Below are 16,973 nucleotides of genomic sequence, written 5' to 3'. Positions count from 1 at the left end.
AGGTCAAATGGCAAATGGCAAATTGTGACTAAAACTGGGCTTATGGTCGGTTTCAGCCTTTAACAAGAAGGTCAACTTGCACGGGAGCGAGTATGAGTTGTACTTGGTGGACACGGCCGGTCAGGATGAGTACTCGATCATGCCCCCGGAATACTCAGTGGACGTGCACGGATACGTCCTAGTCTACTCGATCGACTCCATGAAGAGCCTCGAGGTCTGTCAGACGTTGCACGAGAAGCTCATTGATCTCATCGGCAACAATAAGTAGGTATCTATTTGCGAGGTTGGGTCCAGGTCCCAAGGCCCCAAGGTCCCAAGGCCCCAAGGTCCCAAGGTCCCAAGACCAGATCAGGGCCAGATGATGACCGTATTGATGACCGTTTTACACGGGTCTCTTTTATCTCTCTCTGGGATGTTTCAGCGTTCCTATTGTGTTGGTGGGGAACAAGTGCGATTTGCACGCGGACCGTCAAGTGAGCTCGGAGGAAGGCCGCCGCTTGGCCGCCGAGATCAAGGCCGTCTTTCTCGAGACGTCGGCCAAGAACAATCAGGTAAATAGGCTCCGGGCTATGTTCAGCCAACCAAGATAGTTCTGCGGCGTGGCATCGGGCTGATTGATCGTTGCAGAATGTGGCCGATGTGTTTCATAAGGTGCTCTCCGAGATGGAGAAGGATAGTGGAACATTGGACAACGGCGAGAAGAAATGCGTGATTTCATGATGAACCCCGGTCCCGTGCTACCCGAGCGCCCAACGAATGAACGCAAAACGCACATTGATGGTTGACAGGCGGACCCCCACAGCCCGTGGGCAGGGACCAGACCTAAGGAAGAGGCCACTGTCCGGAATCTTTTTGCCCCTCTTGTTTTATCATCGTATGATGTATTATTTGTCCACGATATTCTAGCTGCATTTCAAACCCGTCTCGGATAGCTATCTATCCATGAGGACTATCATACGTCTGGTGACGGCAGTTTTAATTCGAAGATGACTTCAGTTTGTCATCTTTCTTCAAGTGTCTCCCACGCTCTCCAATCCACGCCCACAATGCTCCGAACGTGAAGCCATCCCTTGAAGAGGGCATCACCAATCCTCTAGTAGCCACGAATTCATCGACTTGAAAGATAACCCCCCACCCGCCCTTCCTTCTCCTTCTGTCTGTTTGAAAACACGCCATAACATGTGAAATATATATATTGTTTGAGCACAACAAAAACAACGACATACCGACCCAAACGTTTTCCATATAAAAACAATATCAGAAACAACCATCGATGATTCACAAATGAAGTAGCAAGGAAATTTGCTCGGGCGTCTTGCCCATAATGGCTTTGGGATTCTCGTAGCCGCTCTTCGGCTCCATCACGGATTCAAAGATCTGATGGTAGGAAGCCACTACAATCCCCATGGAGCGTTTGTAGATTTCCCTCCTTTGACTGGACGAGATCAAGTACTTGGATTGAGCCATGAGGAACTCTTCCGGGTTCACCAGGAACGCGTCCAATCGATGCATGAACTGCTTTAACGCTGCCGCATTCATTCCCGGAACTTTGGCCAAAGGAGCTTCATGCTCGGCACTGATGAGGCTGCAGATGGGTTGGATCCCCAGGTTGGCGATGATCTTGCTGGTTTGCTCGGAGGTGAGGGTATCGACCCGTAGATCGATTTCACCTTGAATCATGACCAGATGATCCTCCGTTCCATGATACAAGGAAAGGGTGGAATGGATCTGGTAGAAGGAGTTCAAGAGAAACACGTCTCGATCCGTTGTGGGGAATGGGGCAGCCACATTTTGAACCGACTCCAACAGAGGCCGAAGAACGGTGTCGATCACGGTTTTAATCTTGGGTGTGGCATCCTCCGTCATGGTGGAACTGGCCAACAGGTCTTTGAGCAAGGCCAACAATTGTAGGGTGCAATGATTAGGCGCCAAATCCGGATTGGGCGCTTCAGCCTGAGCCACGCTCTGAGAGACCGTCGAAATCAAGGCCTTGAAAAATTGCTTGTTGGCCAATTGCTCTAAGCACTCGAGCGTGTTGATGAGAGTGGATCCCTTGGGCGTGGCCAAACCCATGGTGCTGGAGTAAAAGTGCAACAGGTTGATCAACCGAAATAGAGTCAACGGACTTGCCTCCAACAACAGGATCTGTTCCACGCGGTTGGTTAGAGGCCGACAAATGTCCTCGGTGATGGATCCAATGCTCTTCAAACAAGTCTCTTTCCGTTGAGTGATCCGCTCATCCCTCAGTAACAATTGAAGGTTCTCGTTCTCAGTCGGGATCTGCAAGTGGATCCACGCCAACATATCGCCCACATACCGCGGTGGGTCGTGGGCGTGGAGTTCAATGGGACGCGGTGTGCCGCCCACGCCCCCCACCGTCAAAGCGTCGATGAACGAGCGAACTAAAGCTAAACGCCGACCGGCACAATAATCCTCGAGCACGAGCGAGAACAGATCAGGGCGTTCCTGCAACCAACGCATAGCCATGGGCAGCAATTGGGCCCGACTCGGGCCCAAGGCCTCGATGCTTTGGCACTGGGCTTGGGCCCACTGAAAGGTCCGGCGTAAGGCCACTTCCGTGACCTCTTGGATCCTTTGCAACGTCTCCTGAGCAGTCAAGACCTGCTCATCGGAGGATGGATCTCGATCCTTGATCCAAGCCTGACAATGAGTCTGAACCCGACGAACATCAGCCAAGGCTTGGAAGAAGCCTTCGCTGGGTTGACCTTCGATCAGGATCCTTTCATCTTCACTTGAGAGGGCGAACGTGGTCTGGAAAGCGGCTAGAACCTCTTGTTTCCGTCTCAATTGAGCACTTTCGCGTTTGAGAGCGTTGGTGGATTGGATCAAATCTCGGGTTTGACCTTTGGTCTTATCCAAGTGGGCCTTCATGTCCTGGGACTTGAGTTTCATGTCCAGGATGCGGTCAGAGACTTCCTCCAGCCCTTGATTGAGATGTCCAAAGTCATGGAGAAACTGGCGATGGATCTCAAGGGATCGTCGCTCAATCTCACCGCGCAAGAATCGACGGTGGAACAAGGAGTTCTCCGTGAAGAAATGGGACAAGGCGTTTAAGGAGTCCAGGGTGGTCTTGTCGCTCTCCAACTCGGCTGAGAGGATCTTCTGCAGCTTCCGGGCCAAGATTGAATCCGAAGATAGGTATAATTCCTCCTCTTCACCTCCAACCACACCTCCACCTACCGCGGTTCCAGCGGTGCTCTCCTTCTTCATGACAGATAGGAATGAATTCGACGCCAACGAGAAGGTTCGTGCCTCTTTCCTGTTTGGGCTAAGTTTGTTGCTTTTATTTTGATGACATGTCTGCATTTCAGGGTAGCCATTATGGATTGGGAAACTGACACACACTTCTGGATTGGATTATTCCGAAGATAGAGGGAAAAAGTGGGTGATTCGAGTAATAGCCAGGCACGGCTTGTTTCATAATGAGACATCTCGCGGGGGAAAAAAAAGAAAAGACAGCGTTAGTAAACCCTCTAGCTCTGTTAACAAACGTTTGTTCTTGCGTCGTTGTAAAGCAAGGGAATTAACAACCCTAGACAACAATTGATGATGTTAATGCGTTGACAGTGCTGTTTTCCAACTCTGCAAGCTCTTTCCTGAACAAGTTATCCAACAAGAAATCGTGGCAAATTTGAATGAGACATTCAGCAACATCAAAAATCCAAAAAGAACTGGATTATTAATACCATCAAATAAATAATCACAGAAGGATGTTACTAGAGTTGTTTTCTTTCCAATGATATCACATTAGTAATGGCATGTTGGGAAACCATTGGCTAGCCTCAAAGTATCACCCTGATTATTCTCACATCATCAAACTAAGGCAATCATTTTTATTGATAATCACTCATTACTTGGAAATTAACTATTGCCTTTACTTTCCAAGCTTTCTCGTGCCCTTCATTTAATTTTGATAACCATTTGATCCCATTAATCCTATTGATGGTTCTATAGGGTGATAGGCTGCAACAACAATGGAATAATGGTTGTTTATTGTTCATTGTTTGAAAAACTCATACATCAAGTTGGATGATAAAGAGTAAAAGTTAAGAAGTTGGACTAGATTCCTTGGAAAAAAAAATCAATTCAGTTATTTGTGAGGCGGCATTACCATTAACTGCTAAATGAGAACTCTCATCACAAGAGACACTGAAAATATTCAACTGCTTTTGGTGAAACATAAAAATAATATTTTCGTTAACAAAGGCAAAATATGAAAGAAAACAGGCCCAATAAATAAGAAAATGAAAATTTTTTATTCACAGATATTTCTTATTGCTATTGTATACAAGAATATGCTCTGAGATGCCTGACTTTAAAAAGGTATTTTTCGCGGACCAACTTATTGCTGATCTATTCCAACACCATAAATACACCACCAATCCTTCTTAGAGACCTTTCAAATCTTACAAGGTTAAAATCACAAACACTTTGTGCATCCAAATAGTGATAAAAAGAGAGATGTACATGTTATACATGCAACAAACCAGCGACTTTTCCTCATCATCATGTTTTTTCGTTAAATTGTGCTTAAAAAGGCCAACAGTAAGTTTAGAAAAAATAATGTTTTTCAGGTTAGCCACCAAAACTTGTGAAACTGTGCTTTCCTTTCCCAGTACTATTTTGTTGGAAACGATGATTGACAAAGTGTTGACACGGTGTCAACCATACTATATACACTTACTGTGAAATGGTTATCAACATGTAATAATTGTTCCAAATTCTACCTACAGAGAATTTAAAACGTCTCCGAGAAGAGCTGACGGTTTAATCATTGTGTCACAGTACTTGGGCAATAAATTGTTCACTAAACAATCTCTTGATATAGTCTGGCATCTTAGAGCGTATTCTCTCGTTTCTACGTTTGTTTGTCCGCACCTAAACGAAGCAGAGGGCGCTTCCTCCGCTGAATGAAAAGGACTATAAATATAATAGGGACTCCGAGGTAGGAGGTAAAAACTCTAGTGGCCAAAAAAGGAAAAAGAGCGTTAGCAGGGATGAACCTTGACTTTTTGCATCATTCAAAACTTTTGATATCATGTGAAGACCGATACAAACTAAAGTGATTAAACTTCTCTTGAATGATTTGATATTCATACATACAGTTTTATACATTTTACATCTGACATGACCAAGAGTCGCAATAAAGTTTATTTATTTATTTCTCCGTTTGCTTGTCCGCCACGAGAGGAGGGAGAGGAGAATGAAAATAGCTATTGGCAAATCCATCAGCAAGGGATCAAGGATGGAAAACCAAGCACACAAGAAACCACAACGGTCCATTCGCAATCACAAAAGATCCAATTGTACTTATCTATGGACTAGATATTTAGATACAATCATAGAATCGATTATTTCTTGCCATCGCGTCCATTCGCAATCACAAAAGATCCAATTGTACTTATCTATGGACTAGATATTTACATACAAACATAGAATCGATTATTTCTTGCCATCGCGTCAAAACTTCTAGAACTCGTCATTTCTAAGACAGTTTCTCAGTCTAAAATCATGGAACAAATCGGAGCTTGGTGTTTTGCTTTGTTCAGTTTGACCACCAAGAGTATGTACTTGGACCAAGCACTTTTATGTATGGTCCAATTTATTGATACTAGTTTTCAATTAATCAAGTGGGAAGAGGACAACATTGCCAGTGACAAAGTTTCTCTTTGCATGGCCGTCGCCCGACTCATCGGCGATAAATGCGTCCACTTGTTCCACTTGCTCCACTTGCTCCACTTCGAAGACTGGCGGCTGAATGGGGGCGCACCTCACGGATCCCCGGGACGGCTCTCAAGCCAGAGGGAGTCGTGATTCTTTGGGAGCGGTGCTGAAGGTACGCCATGTGGGTTTCCCGCCAATCCTGTTCTAGTTTCAAAAAGGTACCACCGAATTGAACCATTTGTAGGTTGGTCCAGGTTCGGTTGGTCATGCTACTCCCGAGTGGACCACTAAATTCTGGTTTGGCGAAGGGCTTGCCTTGAACGGTCTGAAAGGAGTGAGGATTAGATTACGGCCTTTTATATTCGGGTAAATCATGGCATAAACCCCCCAAGCAGGACCCAGCCATGAAGATGTGCTTGAAGCATGAAACCAATGTAATGAGTCTGATCATGCATAAACCTGTTTAGGCAAACAAGATTCAAGGATCCTGGAGTCAGGCACGGACTTCTAGAGATGTGGACTGCGAACGGAAGCAAAACATACATATCTCCTAAGGTGTTCACTTTATTCCAAATAAGCAATTCGTACCACCACAAGATCTTGTTGAATAGACGAACTTGGCCAATGTTTGAGACCAAAACTATGCTGAGGAAACTGTGGAGATATGTCCGAAGTTACATGTACGCGTATGTAGTAAACACTACACAAAATTCGAATTTTCAGCCTGCTCATGGTCTTGACATGAGCTTTTGACAGTACAACTTTGAAACAAACTCATGGTCTTGACATGAGCTTTTGACAGTACAACTTTGAAACAAAACACTTTACAAATTTACGAGTAAATGATATAAAAATGACCTGCCTTTAGTTGAAGAGACCAACGCTTCTTATTTTATTACTTTAATTCGAAAAGTGGCTCAGGATTGCTGTGATCAAGAGCAGGCTGATTTGACGGGAAGCTCGTTGGCAGTCCATATTTCTAGAAGTCCGTGAGCCAAGTCATATTGGATTTTTCATATCACGTGTTTGTCGTTAGGTGGAGACTGGTGGCACTTATGTTGAAGGTATTCAGTAATCATTCAAAACTGCCAGCCCTGCCCTAAAAGTTCAATTTTTCATTGTTCACCTCCTACACTTAAAGCCAACTCCATTACATTATCCAGCGCTTTTGATCTTTTGCAATCCTGAGCAACGCTACCTTGGATCTGCCGAGGTGGCGCATCAATTCCCTCATGGCCACGCATTCCAATTCCCGTTGGTTGTCTTGGTTTGCTCGGGTGCTCCGGTCACTGTCCCATTTCATCCAATGCTCCTCGGTTTTTTCATTCCGTCGTCTTGGGCTGCTTGGGCGACTCTGGCCACGACTGGTTCCACTCCCCGGACGTCCAGGGCTCAAAAACTTAGAATTGGATCCTGAGATCGCCAAATTGAGGCCACTGCCTCCGGTTGGCCCGTCGTGACCACAGCCAATGCTTGAGACATTGTCATCATCGTGAGCGATCTTGATTTCAATCGACAGGTCATTCTTGCGCTCCAAGTCGTATTCCAGACCATTTTCCTCCTCATCTAACCCTGAGCTATCCTCGGAGAGATCTGTGGAGCTTGAACTGTCGCTGGAAGGAATTTGCCTAACTGGTAATTTGGGGGTTCTTTTTAACCGCCCATAGGTGATTGTTTTCCATCGTTGAGCCGCTAATTTGGCAGTAGGAGATGACGAGTTTAAGGACAACGAGCTCAGGCCTAAAAGAAAGTCATGATTACCATAAGGCGTGTATGTTCTTCAAGAGCACACACATGAATTTAACTTTGCCCTCACTTTTCTTGATCAAAGGTTTGGTCGAGACTGGTGGCATTTTCTTGACTTGCCAAATGCTTCGATTTAGTAAAAACCGGGGCTTGGTTTTAGGAACCAGATTGAACTCTTGGCCATTCTCTTCTCCAACTATCACTATTACTGGGCTAGATCCACTGTAGTTGATCAATTCAATATCATGTTAGCGTTTATCTAAATACCATGCCATTCTTACCTGGAAAGTGGTTTTGGAACACAAATGCTGTTGATGTCCGAAGGGATCTTGATTTTGGAACGTCCCATACTCGAAAGACAAATGGAATCTCGATGGGTCATCAGCAGCTTGAAAATGGCCTTATCTACGTCGGTCTTGAGCTTCACTTTGTGCTCTCTGGATTGGCAACCATTTTGTCCCGATTGAACTGGTTGGAACCGGAATATGGACAGATTGCAACAAGGATAGCTTCCAAATGGCTGAGTTGAGTTCTTAAACTGAATGGCAGGAAACTCCGGATCATGTGGATGGTAGCTACAAAACTCATTCAAGTAAAGAGGAAACGAGGAGGAGCATAATGAACACGGAAGGGTATGGATCATGCCCCAAAGACGCCAAAAGACCTTGCGCCAAGACTTCAGCTCACTTCGGAGTCCTCGAATGAGTTCATTGATATTGAAGTGAGGATCTCTGAAACGAGAAATACGTTTGATTGAGACTTCAAAAACTAGAAAAGCAAGGAAGGCTATGATGACGTCACAACCTTTGGTGTTTAGGCACAATTTGGCCTCTTAGATTGATCGAGGATCGCAATGGAAGACACGGTAAAAGTTTGGCTAGATTGTTCGTCAAGAACAAGCCGCAAAGACGACAGCGATGAAGGGAGGCCGCAGATTCGAAGAGTTCACGGTCGGGTTCCCGTGCTGGCTCGCACAAGCTAAAGATGAGTTTGATGAACAGTTTACTTTGGATCCGATCGCGACGATCGATGATATCCTCCACTTGCGAAGGGGAATATAAGTTAGACAACCTGAACAACAGAGGCGATGATGATCAATCGGTGCAATGCACTTATTCAACGTCAAAGACGAGCCCAACAACCCCTCAATCCATACCTTTGAAGCAAGGCGTCTGAAAGGCAATTCATGTTGTAGGTCACGCCCAAGACTTTGTTCATGTTCTTGTGGATGAACTGCAATGCATCATCAACCAACTGATCCATCTTCAAGAACGAGGCTGATACGAGGATGGACATGACATTGCCCGGCTCAAACGAGGGTGGATCCGAGGTCGAATTACCTCGTTGGATCCAGGCCATGAGCCATTCGAATATGTAAATATCACAATGGACGGAAATGTCCACATCTTCTAGGTTCTGTCCGGAAGTGATGTCATTGAAATACCCCATATGGGACGTTAAGAGATCTTGAGGACACGTGAAGTCACGCTTGGCATCTCGACTGTCGTCACACACGTGGATTGTTATGTCTTGGCTAAAAGGTAAATAGGAGATCGAGAGCCATATGCGTAGGTAATCATAATTGATCACTTGTACTGGGATGATTTCAAATGAAACTGAAGTTTGAAAATGCGAAACTAATATCTTTTTAAAGAGACTAACTAGCGTTGATAAGCAAAACGAGCGAGTGAAGTTACGAAACTTACGAAAGTTACGAAAGAGCTAAGATAGCTTTCAAGATGCCCAAAAGTCTTGGACGTGCAAGCAGTGCCAGGTGAATCATGTTTTGTTAGGCCTATGTCTCGATCTCAGATTGTTATCTTCCCTTTAAGTTTCATGGTTCACTCCCTTAACGGAATGGACGTACCTGGTCATAGTCAAGTCCGAGGAGATAAGTTTGTGCAAATTGCTCTCACTGATGGATTTTCTCCGCAAAGGGTGAAGGAATCCCCGATTCGAGACTTTTAGGGAATCATTCTCTCCGAAGGCGAATCCACCTCGATTGCTCGGCGGGGTTTTGACGGACAAAATGTACGGCAAGATGCTTTGGAGAATCTCGTCGTGAGCCAATTCCAGCAGACTATTCTTCAACTGGGACTCGATCCCACAAGGTTCCCTACGTACGTACAGAACACATGAAATCGACTTCCCTGGGTTAGAATCCCGACAGCCTTTCAGTCCACTCACCTCGGTTGGGGTCGATTGGCAATCGTCTTTATGGTAAAGGACGAAGAGGAAGGGGAAGAAGAACTTGAAGCGTCTCCATGACCTTCTCGTCCATGAGTGATTGAATTGTGGAAACTGTGCCTCTCGGGTGGACTTTTGGCTCGGGTGGTGTGATTGCACTTGGCCAAAGGTGGGCTTGAACACAATGAAGCCCTGAGATCGCTCCAAAGTTGGTGGATAGATGGTGGAACCCGAGAGAGCTCGACATTACTCAGATTTGTAGCCTTCAGTACATTGGTAGAAGAGTAGAGGAGAGTTAGTTCTTACACGCGGTTACACCCGATGACCACTAACAGCACAATCGACGAGAGCTTTGAGGTTGAACTGACGACTCATAAAAATGTGAGCCAATCCCAGGCGAACTTTCGTTTCTTCGTGGTCTTCTATTTTCAACCTTGAGAAAAGTTGCCACTGCCATTACCAGTGGTACGGAAATACTCGCCTAGATAATAAATAAGGGTTCCAATGCCACTAAAAGGTGCTAAAACACCGAAGATGTCAGGCCAGTCAAAAGTGCAACGCTTATGTGCAAAAAGTGCCAACGCCATGGTTTCGCAATTGTTTAATGTATTTTCTTGCCCTGGTTGGCCCAGCCAAGCAGGTCATTATGGCCAAGTTCTCGGATTGGTCCCTTTGCTTATCCAAAAGAAATGGAAAACTTGTCCGTGACCTTCAGTCACCAGTCAGTCAGATGGCAATGTATCCACATTGTTGGTTCTCTGCATTCGACAATTCTGTTATGAAGACAATGGTTGTCTTTGAGGTCGTTCGTCAAATGCAGCATATAAAAAGTGGATAATCATATCGGACAGCAGGGACTTATTTTGAAGACTCTATTTCCCAGATGAAGCAGGATAGAAGATACTGTTCCTCAATTCTTTTGGATCGACGTTTACAGTATTTGACGAGGTAGAACCTTTCAGTCGACTTCCATGGAAAAGGATCCATATTTTTTGTTGAGTTGTCACTGCCTAATGAGAATAATGGCGAGATATATATATATGAAAGGTATCTGCATTGCTTATGACTGAGCAGGGGCGACCAAAGTTCTTTTTTTGGTTAAATGACACAAACACTATGATAAAATTGCTAAAGTTTTGCACCTGAAAATATCTCACAACCCATAAAGAGGACCTCTTTTTTCTTGCGTCTCTCTCTTTAAATCGACGAATTTATACTGAAGCTCTACACTATCCTTGTTTGCTTCTAGCCTTCAAAGCCCCTTTCAAATGGTGTCACCTTTATGATTGAACAAGAACAATTTGTTTGACAAACAGACGGACACATGGAAAGTGGTAAAAGGAAGCTTTAAAACCATTGACTTCAGCCGGCGTTAGGACTGCTTTTGGCAATAAATTTAGGATGCAAACCTATCCGAGTCCAGCCTATCAGAATTTTGGGGTTTGTTGTTTCAATCTTTGTCCTGGTTACACATCTCAAAGAGAACTCTTGAAGATGGATGGAATACATAAGTCTGCAATATAATTCATACCTACGTGTACTTTTTTTAAAAAAGATTTGAAAAAAGAGTTCATAAATTTCACTTTTCCTTAAAATTAACCAGAATTCTTGAAAATCATCATTCACTTTCACACGCATTGGAATTTGTTGCCAAAGTGGCTGAAATTGCAGATGCAATAATTTTGCAGAAAAATCTCGAACGTGCAAGTTTTTTCAAAATTTGCACAATTTGCAGGATGCAAGTTTTGGCTAGCCCTAGTCATAAGACTTTTGATAGAGAATACTGCTTAAACGAAAAGGTGCTCCTTTCGTCTTTGTCCTCTTTGTGTCTTGTTTCAGTTGGCTAACTTGATCGACACATAATTTCAATGGGAAATATGACAAGGATTGAAGTGGGAAATATCTTCACTACTATGAATTACGGAACTCTGCAGTTGTTTCTATGGTAATACTGCACCATAAACATGGTCAGTAAATTGAAGTGTATTCTTTTGCAGCAACGGCAGACAACATCCATCAGAAAAAGTGCTCTTGCAATACTGAGCAAGAGAAAAAAAGGAATAAATGGCAATATGGTAGCAACCATGATAGTCACAAAGATTTTAAAAAATATATCATTTAAACCCAATTTACCTTCGTCATGTGAAAATGAAAAGCGCTAAAAGAGGTACCAAAATACATTCCTCCCACAAAAAGTGGCGTTTTTTAAAAAAAGTACCATCTGCAATAGGTTTTGGGTGGCTACCTTTTTCCTCGTTCTACAGAGTAACGAAAGGTTAGAAAATCAGTAGATACGCATGACAATGATTACAATACACTTGGAGTAGGACTTGCCCATGACAATGATTGGGATTTGGATATTGTTCCATTTCAACTGATCATTAACTCATTTGTCATAATTGGTGGGAGGACATGACCTTAACCACATGTGATGATATGACCTTACAATGGGTCAGAGGTTGTGTAAATTGGGTGCAACTCTTGGTCCGATTGAGGAGCCAGATCAGCTAGATCAAGATAGATTCAAGGGCAAGTTTAGGATATACTTCAATGGGTTATTTCAAATTCTATAACAACCAAAGACAAGTGTATGAATAGCGTAAAAATCGTCTGCAAGCCCTGGTTGAACTCAGGCTACTGGTTAATGTATTAGATTGGTCTCATGCGGGACATTTTAGGGGGCCAAAAATAGTTCTGTTGATTTGAGAATAAATCAAATTCATCCACAATATGGTCAATCAGTATTGATGACATTTGGTGAAAGGATGAGCTGAACTTATTTAATTGCCATTGAGATCCAAACCATGAGAGACTTTAGACAGATCTAACGTTTAGCCTGATGTCTTTAGTCAGCCATATACCTTCTGCATCCTAGATATCATAAAAAGGAAAAATCATCTATCTTTTCTTGACGTCTCATTCAAAACGAATTGCGAGAATTTGCGATTTATTCGAATTGCAATATATTTGCTTAAACAATATCAATCATGTTATGGCTGGTTTTCGATAGAAAACTTCGACCGAATTATATCACAATGTACTTTGATTAAGTAGACAAAACTTTGCCTGAACTGAAAGGATAGGAAAGAAGTAACCCTAGTCTCTAGGTTCGAATGAAGTGATTGTCTGACAGACAAATTATTACGTCTCATTTGAATAGCGCGGGAGATATCATTCAGTGCAGCGGCTACAAAAAGCCGGCGAAAAAAAAAAACAGGCCAAAAAGCGCCTATCGGAAGTTATTTTCTGGACGGAGTCCTTAAAGCATTAAGTAAGTCACAGTGATCAAGCAGATTCTGTTGACTGTAATGGATTTGAAAACAAATACGTGCATATAACTGGTTCTTCTAAGGCAGGCAACGGGTTTCTATTTTCCTGGCCGCCAAAAAAAGCCCAATGTGGTAGGCGCCCTTCACTTACCTTTAAAATGTAGGCCAGCTTGAGCAGATCCAAAACGTCCTTTTCCGTAGTGGAGCAAGTTTGAAAGGACATGACCAGGCCTTGGTCGTATTGATCCACATTTTTCTCATCTTCATCATTGTCGCTCATGGTTGATACGAGAGATTGATACGCTGAAAAAGAGGAGATTCAACCATTGAAAATTATCTCATGAGGCTAATCCCATCTGTTCAGGCTTCGGCACTTTACTAAATGCTCGTTGTGGAAATGGAGGTCGCTGCATTTCTGAGAATATCCAAAGGCCTGCCTCAGGGTCTTGTAAACAAACAACAAATATCCAATTTCTTTTTCTGGAACTAGGCCAGGACTGCTTTAAAGATGGACATGAAACTGATTGAACAATAAAAGTAGTTCGAATGGGGGTTTGCTTTTTTAACTTTCAAAATAGTACACCCAGGGAAAGTGGGAACAATATGTGGCAAAAGTGTTGTTGATAAATATTCAAAGCATCACCATACACGACAATGATTTTATGGTAAGTGGATAAGGATCACAGATCCACTATTTTGGTGTTAGTAAGATCGACGTGAATAGACCAAGTCGTTTAAAAAAACCGATATGTAATCTCCCAAGAACACCTAATTGTTCCACAAAGAAACCCTAACTTCATCAAGGTTTTAGATTTACTTTTGAAGTGCATTCTCGCTGTTCACCCTATGAGATGTTCAAGACTTTGGATGGATGCTCTTGGTCCATTTTTATGAGACAGACATGTCTACGGCGCCAAAGCTATGAAAGTTACGATTCTCCAATTGATCTCAATATTCAAATATTTCAATATTTTAACTTTCTTATGAACAACTTACCCACAAGTGGACTCAAGTGCACTTTAACCTTGAATGAATAGGCGCAATGGGTTTCCTTGGTAGGCACCTTCTCCACAATCACTACTACCAACACCACCACCACTACCACCACCACCACCACCACCACCTTCATTCACCACAATCTGCACCATCGCCTTGAATCAATTCCAATTTGACACTTACGTTACGAGGAATGAGGAAAAAGGTACACAAAACTGCTGCACTTCTGGCATGGTAAGGGTAAGGCCGCCGCCCGTGGTTGTTGTATCATTATCATGCTATTCGCGGGCTTTCGCAGCTACAGAATGGTTGGTTCCAACTTAAGGAGCTTGTGTTTGTTGATGCTGTGGGAGGTTGGGTCTTCTCTTAAGACTCCACCGTCCCACTTTCAGTTCAGTCTACTTATTTCCTGTCACCCCGCTTGACTCGGGCGCTTGCCAGCTTGTTACCAGCCTTCAGCCCGCTGCAGCGGTCCACCTTATTGTGGGACACAAGTTCTCTCGAGCCTTTTTTAATCGGACTACCAGTGGAAACGGGGGAAAAAGAAGGTAAGATGAAGGAGTGGGAAGAGGTAGAGGTACAGAGAGCCAGAGAGAAAGAGAGAGAAAGAGAGAAGGGAGAGAGGAGTGTTCTCAAGAGAGTTACGCGACTTTTCCTATCCCTGGCATGGATTGGTAGGAAGGAAGTAGTACTACGAGTAGGAGTAGGAGGAGGATTATACCTTTGACTCGTTCGGTCTATGTAAGTTGTTGAAGGTATGTATGTATACCTTGACGTTGACGGGAATTTATTCCAAGTGTGGAGTGGCTAGATGAGCCAAGAGGTGCATTCATGCTAGCCCATCGAAGAGAAATCTCAATGGGGAAATGGGACAGAGAACTTTTGTGCATGTCATTGAAAATATTTTGAGATTAGTCAACGAAGTGTTGGAAAATATGGCTGCTTTTCCACCAATGAGCTTTTTGAGTGTTTATCTACGTCGTGAAAAGCAAGCAAGAGTTGCCTTAATTTTACTGGAGTTGGTGAAATGGAGTTTGTTTCCATGTTGATGCTTTATTTTCTTTCCGATCCTGATATTTCAAACTGAAATGGGAATCTGCCAAGTACTGTCATAGAATACTTCATGAAGTACTCTTTGACATTGTAACCCATTTTGTGACACTAACTTTTAAATGCTTTTCCGCGATTTACATTCTCATCGAGCGCCAATTTCGTTGTTTGAGCTCTGTCTGTTTTCACCCAAACTCGAATGTTAAATATCAAGCCAGTTGAAAGTCTCGATTCTATCCCTATTGAAGATTCATGATTCTACCGTTGGTCCTCAAAGGTTTCCCTTAATTAGCTATTTTAAGCCTCTTTCTTATTCGGGGGCGTCATGTTTTCTGAAGTCGGCCTTTGACGACATTGACCGGCAAGGTCCACGCGAGGTCCAGGACGTCCAATACATTGCGTGGCTCGGACAGGGTTTTAGCAACCTTCGAGGGGGGTCCGTCTAAGGCTGTGTTCATTGACGACACATGAGGGACACCAAGGGGTCCATTTAGTCAACACGCATGTCTGTGTGTGTGTGTATTTCACCTTACCCATGGCAGCATTACTTACGTTATTGGACCCGATGCAATGCATGTTCCACAACAAAGATCAATCAACACAGACGCTGCACAAGTTTCCTGACATTTAATTCGAACTGAATGGCATTACATTGGATCAAGTCATGCGTACTCTCTACGTCTTTGGTCGGTATAACCAGACGGTATCAATGCCTTCGCCGACCACGTTTATGGGTTTCCAGTTGGGAAACGGAAATCGACACGCCACCACGCAAGATTTGACCGAGAGTTCTCGATCCAACTTGGCTTCAAGTTGAGGCATCTGCAATGAATATGAATCAGGGGACGTTCAAAGAAAGGTCGGCTCCACATCATGATTGAAACGCTGGTCTACCATTTCCTGGACGCCGAAAATGACCACGTTGTCGAAATGCCGGAGATCGGATTGCCACAAGTCCTGACGGGCGAACGTGGCTGACCGGTTCAAGCCCCAGCGACGAGCTCTCAATTGGGCGAAGAGCACCAACCACGGATTTAGTTCAATGCCATGGGCGCGAAACCCGCGTTGGGCACCGGCATACACCTGGGGGCGGCGGACACGATATGAGGGGGAATGGAAAAAGGGGTGAGCCGATATCCGGCTGGACTTACGATTCGACCATCACCCGAGCCGATATCGACTAACGAGCCCGACCGTCCCTTGAGCGCCGTGAAGACATTTTCAACTTGAGCCGTGGTGGCCGGCACGTACGGCAGACACACCTTGCGTAAGGCGGGCGTGACAAAGGGTCCACACAGGACGGTCAAAGCCACGGCACTGCCACCTATGGACAGATGCGACAATAATGACGATGCCAAATCCGGGGTGTAATCAGTTCTTTTTGTGCTTCCCACACCTATAACCGTGAACGTCAGAATCAGAGTGGCCCTCTGCCTCTGGTTGAGCTTTGGAGCCTGGTTAGTTGCCGTCCAAAATCCGGTGTCTAGGTTTAAAATTTGACAATCACGACAAAAACGGCATGGCGGTGTCAGGCCTGGTAAGTTACTCATGGGGAACCACAAAAAGAACGGATTAGCATCATGGGCGGGGGCGGGGGGCCGGATGGTTGACGAACTTACCCGTGATACCCAGCAAGATCCAGCCGGTGGTGTTCATTTTTGGCCCGCCGGGATTGGCGGCCATCTCTGTTTGGAGTCGCTGACAATCGTCACAAGCAGGGGGGGAAACCTCCTTGGGAATGGGCAGTGGCAGAGCAGGACTACCAATATCATTAGTCTGCGGTCTCTGGGGCATGGCCATGGTGGTGGTGGGAACTCTTACACTCATATATCACATTGAAATGTTTGTGATTTTGGGGTTTTGAGATGGACAAGAAGTGACGGACTGACTATGTCCTATCTAAGTCACTTCATTCAGGCATGGGTGCCTTCTGTGCCTCGTTCCTTCGACACCAAATTGAAGGAAAGTAACTCATGGTGAGGCCTCGAATCCAGGCCTCGAATCCAGGCCGGGGTCCTATGGGTCTTCAGCTCGAAACCA

General features: G+C 44.4%; 4 protein-coding genes across 5 annotated transcripts in view; 1 reads left to right on the top strand and 3 right to left on the bottom strand.

Annotated features, from left to right (window-relative positions):
- Positions 1–1,221, top strand: part of LOC131892745 (GTP-binding protein Rheb-like) — a 1,861-nt gene extending 640 nt beyond the window's left edge. The window contains exons 3-5 of the mRNA XM_059242583.1: positions 57–264; positions 422–551; positions 628–1,221. Of these exons, the coding sequence (XP_059098566.1) occupies positions 57–264; positions 422–551; positions 628–720 (431 nt within the window). The 3' untranslated portion in view covers positions 721–1,221. The remainder of the gene's footprint in view (positions 1–56; positions 265–421; positions 552–627) is intronic.
- Positions 1,176–3,466, bottom strand: LOC131892647 (conserved oligomeric Golgi complex subunit 6-like). Its single transcript, XM_059242473.1, has one exon. The coding sequence runs from the start codon at positions 3,325–3,327 to the stop codon at positions 1,279–1,281; it is 2,049 nt and encodes a 682-aa protein (XP_059098456.1). The 5' UTR covers positions 3,328–3,466; the 3' UTR covers positions 1,176–1,278.
- Positions 3,467–4,907: 1,441 nt separating this feature from the next.
- LOC131892627 (uncharacterized) lies at positions 4,908–14,031 on the bottom strand. Its single transcript, XM_059242454.1, has 10 exons — positions 13,884–14,031; positions 13,039–13,190; positions 9,619–9,881; positions 9,299–9,547; positions 8,588–8,965; positions 8,236–8,502; positions 7,713–8,162; positions 7,502–7,653; positions 6,884–7,425; positions 4,908–6,010 (listed from the first exon to the last, which is right to left on the bottom strand). The coding sequence occupies exons 1-10, from the start codon at positions 14,014–14,016 to the stop codon at positions 5,711–5,713; spliced, it is 2,886 nt and encodes a 961-aa protein (XP_059098437.1). The 5' UTR covers positions 14,017–14,031; the 3' UTR covers positions 4,908–5,710.
- Positions 14,032–15,545: 1,514 nt separating this feature from the next.
- LOC131892727 (ATP synthase subunit C lysine N-methyltransferase-like) lies at positions 15,546–16,760 on the bottom strand. 2 transcript variants are annotated; one of them, XM_059242563.1, is made up of 4 exons: positions 16,553–16,760; positions 16,085–16,257; positions 15,828–16,016; positions 15,546–15,755 (listed from the first exon to the last, which is right to left on the bottom strand). In XM_059242563.1, exons 1-4 carry the CDS (start codon positions 16,758–16,760, stop codon positions 15,609–15,611), a joined length of 717 nt encoding a protein of 238 aa, XP_059098546.1. In that variant the 3' UTR covers positions 15,546–15,608. The 2 variants fall into 2 exon arrangements, with proteins under 2 accessions (XP_059098546.1, XP_059098554.1); XM_059242571.1 differs by lacking the exon at positions 16,553–16,760 and adding an exon at positions 16,330–16,498.
- Between the last annotated feature and the right edge of the window lie 213 nt (positions 16,761–16,973).

This window comes from Tigriopus californicus, chromosome 1, assembly GCF_007210705.1.
Source record: "Tigriopus californicus strain San Diego chromosome 1, Tcal_SD_v2.1, whole genome shotgun sequence".
Lineage (NCBI taxonomy): Eukaryota > Metazoa > Arthropoda > Copepoda > Harpacticoida > Harpacticidae > Tigriopus > Tigriopus californicus.
The sequence above is the reverse complement of the archived record's forward strand: the minus strand, read 5'-3'. Positions and strand labels throughout refer to the sequence as shown.

Excerpts from the sequence above, each read along its gene's own strand:
- LOC131892647 (XM_059242473.1), bottom strand. The coding sequence starts at position 3,327 with ATGCAGACATGTCATCAAAATAAAAGCAACAAACTTAGCCCAAACAGG.
- LOC131892727 (XM_059242563.1), bottom strand. The coding sequence starts at position 16,760 with ATGAGTGTAAGAGTTCCCACCACCACCATGGCCATGCCCCAGAGACCG. Across the intron at positions 16,258-16,552 it reads GATCTTGCTGGGTATCACGG|GTGGCAGTGCCGTGGCTTTG; the intron begins GTAAGTTCGTCA and ends ATCTGTCCATAG. Across the intron at positions 15,756-15,827 it reads TTTTCGGCGTCCAGGAAATG|ATGCCTCAACTTGAAGCCAA; the intron begins GTAGACCAGCGT and ends TATTCATTGCAG.
- LOC131892627 (XM_059242454.1), bottom strand. The coding sequence starts at position 14,016 with ATGAAGGTGGTGGTGGTGGTGGTGGTGGTAGTGGTGGTGGTGTTGGTA. Across the intron at positions 9,882-13,038 it reads AGCTGGCCTACATTTTAAAG|GCTACAAATCTGAGTAATGT; the intron begins GTAAGTGAAGGG and ends AATGTACTGAAG. Across the intron at positions 8,503-8,587 it reads TCAGACGCCTTGCTTCAAAG|GTTGTCTAACTTATATTCCC; the intron begins GTATGGATTGAG and ends TCTGTTGTTCAG.